The 10,228-nt window shown below is 50.9% G+C and overlaps 1 protein-coding gene across 1 annotated transcript in view; it reads right to left on the minus strand.

Annotated features, from left to right (window-relative positions):
- MICAL3 (microtubule associated monooxygenase, calponin and LIM domain containing 3) overlaps window positions 1-2,762 on the minus strand; it is a gene marked incomplete at both ends in the record, with an annotated part of 97,127 nt that extends 94,365 nt beyond the window's left edge. Inside the window, 2 exons of the mRNA XM_079715002.1 lie at window positions 396-603; window positions 2,499-2,762. Coding sequence (XP_079571128.1) covers window positions 396-603; window positions 2,499-2,762 — 472 coding nt within the window. The remainder of the gene's footprint in view (window positions 1-395; window positions 604-2,498) is intronic.
- Between the last annotated feature and the right edge of the window lie 7,466 nt (window positions 2,763-10,228).

Here is a 10,228-nt window from a genome sequence, read left to right on the forward strand (position 1 = left end):
ATACCTCATGCTTCTCCCATCGGACCAAGAGCCACCAGAGGGTCAAAGCCCAAACTGGCAGTCTGTTTCCTAGCCTGGCCCCAATCCTATCCCAGCCCCAATCCTATCCCACCCACTGCCGGTGCTCAGTAAGCGCTCAGGATGTTAGAATTCCTTAAGCTGAACTAATTTCATAGGAGACACACTGGCAGTTAAGAATCTCAGGTTACAGAACCACTGGAGGGCAGGTATTTTGACTCCAAGCTGAGTGTGTTTTCTACACAATAGATACTAAGGATGTCAGGACACACTGGGCTTCTGAGTACGAATGCCTCCGGTAATCTGCCTGCCTCTTTCTCCTGAAAAAAGAGTAGAGGGTAGGGGTGGGATCCTACAGGAGAACTGATTTTACTTACTGATGTGGTCGATGGCTCCAGCACAGAACTTGCCATAGAACTTCTTGGCACCCAGGCCTCGCAGATCGTGTATGGTGAATGGCCAGAGATGCAAGACATTGTTGCGGGAGAAGGCATCTCGTTTCTCAATCACGACCACCTTAGCTCCCAATAAGGATAAATCGATGGCTGTGCGGAGACCGCAGGGGCCAGCTCCAATGATGAGACACTGAAAAACACAGCTGCTTTCAGGGCGAAGGCAGCACCTCTTGAGCGCATAACCACCATTCCCTAAAGCCCCCCAGTAGGGCTATTCTCCCCATGACCAAGAAACCTTCAAACCCATCCGGGTCAGAGCAGAGTGCCTGCAATGGCTTCAGAGAAAAGCTGTGAGCGCTCTGGATGGAGGAGACTCAACTGTAAGTGCTGGACAGAAACTCAGACGTGGCACCTGCAGATCACATTTACCTGGGTCCTCACATCAACACACAATATGAAGATCACATCTCATCTCTCAAAAACAGGAGAAAACCTTCTGGAAGTTTTCTAAGTCAAGTAGATCTCTGTCCACAGAGGCACAGATCATTAAATACACAGCCAAGCAATCTTAGGGTCCTGGAATGTACCTACCACTTGAGAGACTCCAAGGTGGTAATTTTCAAGAGCCAAAGTTTTATGTGCAGAAAAGAGTTCTAAAATCACCAACTTTAGACTGAAAATCCAGGGAAATGATCTTGAAGATCCATATTCTAGAGAAGTACTCAGGGTGAGACCGCACACTTATCTTAACTCGTTGGCATGCACGTTCAGAAGAAAAACATGCACTGTTTCTGGCTTCCAATTCCTTTTATTCTTTTTTTTTTCCATATAAATTTATTTATTTATTTATATTTTTAATTTTGGCTGTGTTGGGTCTTCGTTGCTGTGCACGGGCTTTCTCTAGTTGCAGCGAGCGGGGCTACTCTTCGTTGTGGTGTGCGGGCTTCTCATTGCGGTGGCTTCTCTTGTTGCGGAGCGCGGGCTCTAGAGCGCAGGCTCAGTAGCTGTGGCGCACGGGCTTAGTTGCTCCGCGGCATGCGGGATCTTCCCGGACCAGTGCTCAAACCCATGTCCCTTGCACTGGCAGGCAGATTCTTAACCCCTGTACCACCAGGGAAGCCCCTCCAATGCAGCCAGCCATACATACATACATACATACATACATACATACATACATACATACATACATAAATAAATGTATGTATGTATGTATGTATGTATATATAACTCTAGAGTGCACTTGAATTACTTGCATTTTGTGGATGAATGAATGTCTACCCAAATGCAAACCAACACAGGGCAAGTTAAGGCTCTTGAAAGGACAGTAACAACAGTCACAAAGTCATCTGCAACTTCATTTCCCTGCTAGCTTTTCCGAACTTCTCACAGAAAGTGCTCTTACTAAGGAGGACAGCAGGAATGTATCACCTTTCTCCGCTCCCCACGCCTCCCCCTGCACAGGTGACTGGGCATCTTGGGTCTTTGCCCAGGCCTACCTGTTTCATGGAAACTCTATTTCTCTAGATTGTGAAGAAAGCAAACGAAATACTTTGGTTTACAAAGCCCTTGCTTATCAAGATCGACCTCTGGAAAATGGATGAAAAGAGATCTGAAGCCTGTGGGAAAAAGATCCCCAAGTTGGCAAATACTCTACACCTTACCAGAGGCTGAGTCTGGAACAATGACTTTGCCAAGCACCAGGCTGCCACGGTCAGACAGGACACGGACAGGGCCTGGCTACCTCTTTGCTCAGAGGCCTGCATCCTCCTAACAGTCTGAGATTCAACTAGAGCCTCAGCAAAATCAAACAACTCCTAAGGTGTTTGACTTCAGGGTTGTTCTCAGTAGCTGAAACCCCGAATGTTCCTATGTGAATCCACAGGATAAGAATGGGGCACACAGAACAGTCGAATGAATGAACAGAGGTGGTGGATCCACAAAGTTCTGCCGCAGTGTGAGCTTGACGGCCTCCCTAGGCTGTGGCCTAAGCAGCCTTGTCCTCACCAGGCTACCTCCACCCAATGCTCTCTCCTTCTCCAGCTGAGTCCTTGGGTCAGTGCCCAGGGCCTGGGCGGCTGCCCCTACCTTAGTGTTAGTGCACGCCTTTCCCTTCTTGTAGTCTTTGTGGCTGCCCCGCTTGTCCAGCTTTGCCCAGAGGGCCTTGGCTCTCCAGTAGTTGAGCTTGGACTTGAGCTTGTGGTAAAAGGAGCGGTGGTCCTTAGGCTTCAGTTCCAGGTGGTCACAGAGCTCTTGGAAGGCCTTGAGTGTCCCCTTGCAAGTGGTGGCCTGCACGAACCGGTCAAAGAGGATGTGAGCCCGATTCGTCGCCTCGTTCTTACGCTCCTCCATGTCTCCCCACTCTCAGGCCCCTGACAAATGGGGCGGTGGGGGGCTGTCGATCCACCTGACGCCGTCACGTTAATCTAATAAAGAAAGAAAGAGGAAAGGCTAGCAAATCCAAAGCTGCATCTAGAAACGTTTTCTAGGAGACATAACTCTTTTCAGAGTGCACTTCCTAAGTGTTGCAGGCGTTCGTTACACAAGCGTAATAAGCTGCCAGTCCTCTAGACTCCAGGCACCGTCTGAGACACCGCGGATAGAGAAATGAGGAAGACTGTGGTTGCTTTCAAGGATCTTACAGTTTAGCGGGTGAACAGCTTAGATGTGCCCTACTAAGTGTCAGAGAGAGAGAGTCTCAAGGGATGTGGGAACACAGGGGAAGAGGGCCTACGTCATGGGGGAGGGATCCTCGTCTAGGATGAGCCCCTGAGGGATGACAGCTGAGGGTTTCAGGATGAATTCGTGTCAGCCAGGCAGGGAGGAAGCACAGGACGTGGAAGAGGAAGTAGACTGGAAGGTCTGCAAGGGGCTCTTACAGATGAAAGGGTCGGGGATGTTCCCTGTGGAGTGAGTGGTGCGCCCAGGCCGAGGGGTTACAGACAGAAGCCCTCACCTGTGGCGGGAGCCCTGTTACAGCTGAGCTGCCTTAGGGGAGGGCTCACTAGGCTGTCGGCTGAGTCGGCTCGGGGGGCACAGCACACAGGTGGTAGCTGACCTGTGAAGGCTGGTCAGACACACGGGGGAGCCCTGGGCTCCGGGGGAGATCTGGACTCGGCGAGGGAGGAGCTGGCAGCCGAGGATGAGCGTGCCCTGAAGAGCTTCTGAGGCACAGCGGAGAGGTCTGAGAGCAGAGCCAAGGTCGGCGTTCAGGGACTGAAGTCCTGCCATGAGGACGGCACGTGGCAGGTAGCAGGATTTTACAGCCATTCCATTTTGCCCACAAAGAAACCTGACAGCAGTAATGATGCCGTCTATACCTCCTACTTATCAAAAACCTCCAGCACCCATCAGCCTACGTTTGCTGGGAGAAGCTTCAAGAAGGGAGGGGCCCCGCATGCACTCCTTCACCCACTCCCTGCCTTGGGTCTGTACCACGCTTACTTGTCATCACTGCGGAGAACTGCTGCTGGGGGCGGGAGGCAAAGGGCCCAAGGCTGGGACAGGGTGAGCAGAGAAGTAGGGCAGGGCAACAAGACGAGCAGCACCTCGGCCCTGGGTCCATGCGCGCCGGGCCCGGGCTGCCCCACTCGGCCTCAGTTCTCCCTCGTGTGAGACGAGGTGAGAGTGGATGCCCCGAGTTCAGTGTGGGAAAACCCCCCCAGCCACAGGACTCAGGCCCGGGGCTCCAGGCGACTTCCTGCCGGGTGACAAACAGGGCTGAGCCCGAGCTCTGCTTTAAAGAGGACCTGCTCGTGGAGATGGCAGGGGATGGAGGAAGGGAGCTGCTGACCCACTGTGTTGGGGGGAGTAGGGGTGGAAGTGAGAAGTGGCCTGCTATTTAGTTAACCAGCCCAGGGCAAAGGGAGCCACCAAACTATGTGCTGATGAGACCCTCTGCTTGCCTCCCCAGGCCTGGAAGAGCCCCACGTCCCGTCCTGAAGCTCTTACAGGCAGGAGAAGCCCCCTTGGGAAGCAGGAATAAGATTCTGCTTCTTTCCACACTTCACCATGTATTATAAGGTTGAATCGAACCAACTGGAAGTGTGGGTGGTTTCCTGAGAGAAGGCAATACCTAAATACGAGGAACTGCCACTTTCCTCTTGTGTTTTCTGTGTCAACAGACACAGCACTTGTTCTGTGGAGGCCGAGGTGAAGATGGTAATTCTTTACCTGAAACACACTGACTTGGCTTCTCATCTCAAATACATCACTAATTCAACAACCCCTCCTATGCACACCGCTAAACAACAGCTTGTCCCAATAGCCACGTGGCCAGGAGTCCAACAAGAAATGGAATTACCTGGAACTAACCTTCAGTTTCCCCTAAATAAAAGTTTATTCTAGGTAGTGCTAAGCAGCAAGAGAAATATTTTAAAGTTTCTAAAAAGAGCCCATTCTTCTTCTTACAAGTCAATGCTCATCTCAGAAACTGCAGGTAGTCAAAAGACGGCTTTTAAGTGGCACAGAAAACCAGACATGCTCATCCAGAAGCAGAAGAAAGGGTAATAACCCACGACTAGAAACAAGGGTCCCGGGTGCTGCCTGCCCGTCGGGGCCTCTGCAGCTTTATTTGCTGTACTCGTGCGGCCAGCGCTCCTGCCCGTGCATGCCCCACCTGTGTGCACAGCTCTCTCGAACCCCACCAGAGTCACAGTGTTCAGAAAGCTTTGAACACACCGGCTCTGATCTCTCTGCCCCTCGTCAAGCAAGAAAATGATTTTTCTTTGTTCCTAAACAGCAGCAGCCACCTTCCACTCCCTGCCAGGATCTGGAGGCCGAGGTACCACCGTGTTCTAGCTGACACCAACAGGCTCAAGATCCTGCGACATGCATTTCTAAAGGCCTTTCCCCTGTCTCAGCCCGCCCTAAGAGTCCCGGCATTTATTTTCAAAGAAGAATTCTGCTGTGTGGGCTCACACCCCCTTGGCTGGCTGTAGCCCACCCTGTTTGAAACAAACATTTACTTCCAAAGAGCTGAGCACTTGCTCAAATCAAACCTCACCACAGATGAACACCTTCATTAATAACTGGCCCCCAATCCTTCTGCTGATGCAAAACACTTTCAAATGAACAGGTTCCAGCCGCTCCCGGACCGCTGCAGAGAGCCTGCTTGCAAGAGGCAGACAGGGAGTAAGTGCCCAGTGTAAGAGAGTTCCACCTGCAGGTCACTAATGACAACAGATAAGTAGCGGGAAGCTGGTTCCTGGAACAATGTGACAGGCACCCGAGGTAAGACTACACAAGACCAATTCCCTCGGGCTGCCTCAGCTTTCCCCTCTGCGAGCCAAGTGGCCGTAGCAGAAGACACTCCAGTGTCTGTTCTGCAGCTCTGCTGGCAGGACAGCCTCGTGCAGCCTGGGGACTACCCGGCGCTGGGCTCGCGCTAAGAGCAGCCGGGCAGACGGCAGAAGGGCCGCTCCCGCCATCGGCCTCATGCCTTCATTCCTGAACGTCAAACCCAGGTCGTGCTCCTTGGGCCTCTCCTTGACCACCCCCATGTGCTGTACGTCCCACTAGCCAGGGAAAATCAACAGTCATAAGCGCAGGGGCCTACATACCAGGAGACCTGGCCGGAAGGTGCCAGAAACCCTGAGGACTGAAAAGTTAAGGTGTGGAAGGAAGGGACGAGGGAAGTGAGGAGCCTGAGGAGAGATGAGGAAGAGGTGGGGCCCGCTCTCCGCACGTCAGTGCGACCTCTGCCACCGGCAATGGCCTGCGAGTTCCGTCCCACAGCAGCTGACTGCTGACTCAGAAGCACACTCCTTGGCTGTGGAGGAAAGTGCTAGAGAGACAGCCTATGAAGTGCATGCAGGAACAGAGTTTATGTTTCTATTTATAAGAGTAAAAGGTTGTCACTGACTCATGGCTGGTTGGAGAACACTCAGTCTCTAGCTCTTAGAATAGATGGGTGGTTATTTGAGGGGTGGGGGAGACTTATCTTTAAAAATAGAAAAAGGAAAGAGAATCAAAACAACAAAACAAGAATTATACTTCAAGAGTAAGAAATCAGAGCCAAGTTTGGTTAATTTTCTCCCTAGCCACTGCACCACTAATATACTGGCACATGTGCAAATCTGACTCTTACAAAGGATCTATGAAATGCTCCTTTCCCAGCCCATGCAGTCAGAGGCGTGACTTGTCTAAACAGACCTTAGAAGGAAGGCAGATAGGAAGACATGTTTTACAATGTCATTAGGAGGAAAATTCGATGACAAGTGCACTTCAGATTACAGAGATTCCTTCATGTGTTACAGAAACAAGGACCAAAGTAGCCAAATGCCTTGAGTCCTTGGTCAGTCTTTCCGCAAAAGGCCCGCTCACGCCACCACCATCTGTGGATGGGGACACTGAGTCCCTCGCCTGGGGCACCTGATTGAATCAGACTGTCTGGGAATGAAACTCCACGTCGCCCCAACTGCTTCCCAGCTCCTGTCCCAAAGGGCTCTCATCTCTCAGGGCCGCAAGACAAGGTCCTCTAGGTCCCAAGGAAGCAAGCTCAAGATACAAGAAGGAAAGCAGTCCTCCCCACAACTCTTGTTGCTGCCTCTGTTCCATCCTCAGCACTTCTCTGACTTTCCAGCCTATTTGGCATCTAATGGACACTTGGCGGGACGCTGAGGACATCGGAAACCAGCCCCCGTGCCCCTCCCCACTACATGGATCTGCTCTTTGGTCCCACGCGCCGCTCCTCATCCGCGCCTGCGATCCCGCAAGCAAGTGACTGGAATGGCTCTCTCCTCCACCACCTCAAGGCTTCATCAGGGCAGGGACCGGGTCTCTGCAGCTTCTGCCTGACCTGCAGTAGGAACACTCTAGTTTCTGTGGAGTTGACAAGGGAAAAGAATCCCTAGTGGGAGTCTGTCTGGAGGTCCCCGCGTGGCTGGGGGAGGTGGAGGAGAAGCGGGGGGATGTTACAGAGGAGAGTTCTATCTAATGTGCCACCAAAATGGGGTGTCTAAGAACACAGTCAGCCTGGGCAGGGAGGAGCAACTAGCAAGAATGCGGCGCTTCTGTTATGGATTCTCCCACTGCCTTATTCTAGGAGGTGGAACGGCCCTCTCTAGAGGGGTCTGAGAAGAGCCTGGACCATGACCTCTGGGTTCTCTTCCAAGTCTCCAATTCTCAAAGACGCTAACCCCTAATGTTGTATCTTCTCAAAACATTTTACTTTACTTTCTTTGATAGCAACCTGTTTCTTCAGGAAAAACACCTACACAATCGACCAAGGAGTCAGAAATGACCTCTGCCCATAGAGAACAGACTTGTGGTTGCCAAGGGGGAGGGGGAGAGGGAAAGGGATGGACTGGGAGTTTGGGGTTGGTAGATGCAAACTGTTACATTTAGAATGGATATACAACAAGGTCCTAATGTATAGCACAGGGAACTATACTCAATATCCTGTGATGAACCATAATGGAAAAGAACATTAAAAAAAAGAATGTATATATGTATATAACTGAGTCACTTTGCTGTACAGCAGAGATTGACACAACATTGTAAATCGACTATACTTCAATAAAAAAAAATTTTTAATATATATAAACGGGATCATTAAAAAAATAAAATATTGAAGGGTCAAAAAAATATATATCTAAAACATAACTTTAAAAAAAAAAGAAAAGAAATGACCTCTGCCTTTGTCACCCCAAGCAAACACTACCAAGTCCAAGTCAGAGCCAAACACCAGTAAACATAATGGCTGATGCCGATGCAAATGCCAATGTCTGTCCCAAATAACCCGGGAAAACAAAGAGTCAAAAAGAACAATGCCCCAGACCCAGTGTCTCAGGAAGAGTATCTTCACCTGCAAAGTGAAGGTAATGTCCAATGAATCACAGGGTTTTGCAGGAACTGAGGTAGTGAATGCAAAATGTTTAGCAGTGCCAGGTGCACAGCAAGACCCAGTAAATGGCAGGAGTGTTGTTATTATCTAGTCGTTGATAATCCCATCAACAAAAGGTTATTATACTCAGCTAAATACGTGGCTACTCATATAACAGAATGAGAGAACTCAGACAGCTCTGTCTTTTGAAAGAAAGAAAAATGTTGTAAAACTTCCTTTGTCCCTCCCTCACTCTTCACCCTCCCCACTCCACTCGTCCCAGAAGCTGTGACAATGGCATTGGGCAGGAGGGGCTAAAGGATAACACCCGAGTGGCCAAGTTCCTGCCAAACTCAGATGTTCAAACAAGAAAGATACAAGGACTGTCAGTGACAGTGAAAACAGCCAACACTGAATATTTATTGGCGGTCAGATCCACACCGCATCTCCACCGTCACCACAATCTACCACCTGCATTTTGCAGGTGGAAAACTGCTGCTTGAAGATGTTTAAACGTCACACAGCAGGAAAACGGTGCAGCCAGGTTTTGTATCCAGAGCCCAAGGCCACAGCCATTCGAAGGAAGAACCACCTGAGAACACAGCTTGAGAAACAAGAGCTCATCAGAACGACATCCCTGGTCCAGAACCTCCAGGAAGAGCGCTCCGGGTGAACTCAGCAAGGACACACAATACAAGATTCTTTCTCTTCTCACAATTCATAGCTGTATGGGCTCCTCTGAAATGGAGGTCAGGGCACTCTGGGGTCACAGTGACCCTCCGAGTGGCAGCTGAAAGGCTGAGCGCTCCGCAGCCTGTATCCCTCAGCAGCTCTGGCACCTGAGCCATCTTCAGCCCCTCAGGAGGTGATCACAAAGCATTTCTGAATCACCCAGTGCTACTCCACTCGCTGCAGGAACCCAGGGCAGGACAGGAGGTGAATCTCAACCTACTCACTACCACGGGTCCAGAGCTGAGGGACAGAGATCAAAAGACCAACCCCTTCCTGCCCACAAGTCTGAGAGCCTTGTTATGATCCAGGCTGTCAGGGCAAGGAAAGGGCCTCTGGTTGGGGAGAGAGGGTCACTGAGGTTGTGGGAAAGCACAACCAAAAGCTGTTCTTCTGCACAAGGGCAGGCCCCAAGCCACGGAGCTCGGCACTGTGTACCCAGTTCCCGGCACACAGTAGGTGCTCAGTGAGGTTCTGCCGACTAGAGGACTACCCAGCCACCAGCACTTGTGCTGACTCAGGAAGTGGTCTGCCTGGCGGCCGTGCAGGGTGACCTTGAGGGCCACTGCTGGACAGGGGCTCAGAGAACACCAAAGCTGCGGCAGCCCAACTCCCGCAAGGACAGCTGTGGAGCTATAGGGAAACACCTCTGGTATCTCCTGCTCCCCAGGGCAGACCGTGCAGCAAAAGCTTTGTAAACACATGAACTGCTGGCAAGAGGTTAACGTGGCACCGAATCTGGGGTTCTTCAGTTGTCTGGTCTGCCTACTACCAACTGCCATGAATCACAAAATATACGATGGTCAAGATCCGAAGGACCACCCAGTGTGATCAGCCACCCCACACCTGCATCTTCTGTGTACCGACCACAACACACAAAGGGCTGCACTGACAGGCGGCTTTCTACCTTGTGAAGCAGTCTTCACCATCTTTGAGCAGCTTGAAATGGACACAATTTCTAGGTAGAAGACCCCATAGTTTTTTATTCCATGGTCCAAAATTTCCCCTTGGAAGTATCCAGAACAAAATTAGTTCCTCTTTTACAGGCCAGCCGTCCAAACATCTGCTATCTTCACGTTCTCCTCAGTTCCTTCAACCATTTCTCTTTTGACAGGGCTTTCAGTTTCTTCACCTCATCATTCTTCCATAAGCTCCTACTACCACGTCGATACCCATCTCATGTGCCCTCCTCCCGTGACGATGAACACGCCCACGTGAAGCAACCCATGTGCACCGATCCCACCCCGCTCACTCAACCACACAC

The sequence above is a fragment of the Hyperoodon ampullatus genome, assembly GCF_949752795.1.
Source record: "Hyperoodon ampullatus genome assembly, chromosome: 11".
In the NCBI taxonomy this organism is placed as follows: Eukaryota; Metazoa; Chordata; class Mammalia; order Artiodactyla; family Ziphiidae; genus Hyperoodon; species Hyperoodon ampullatus.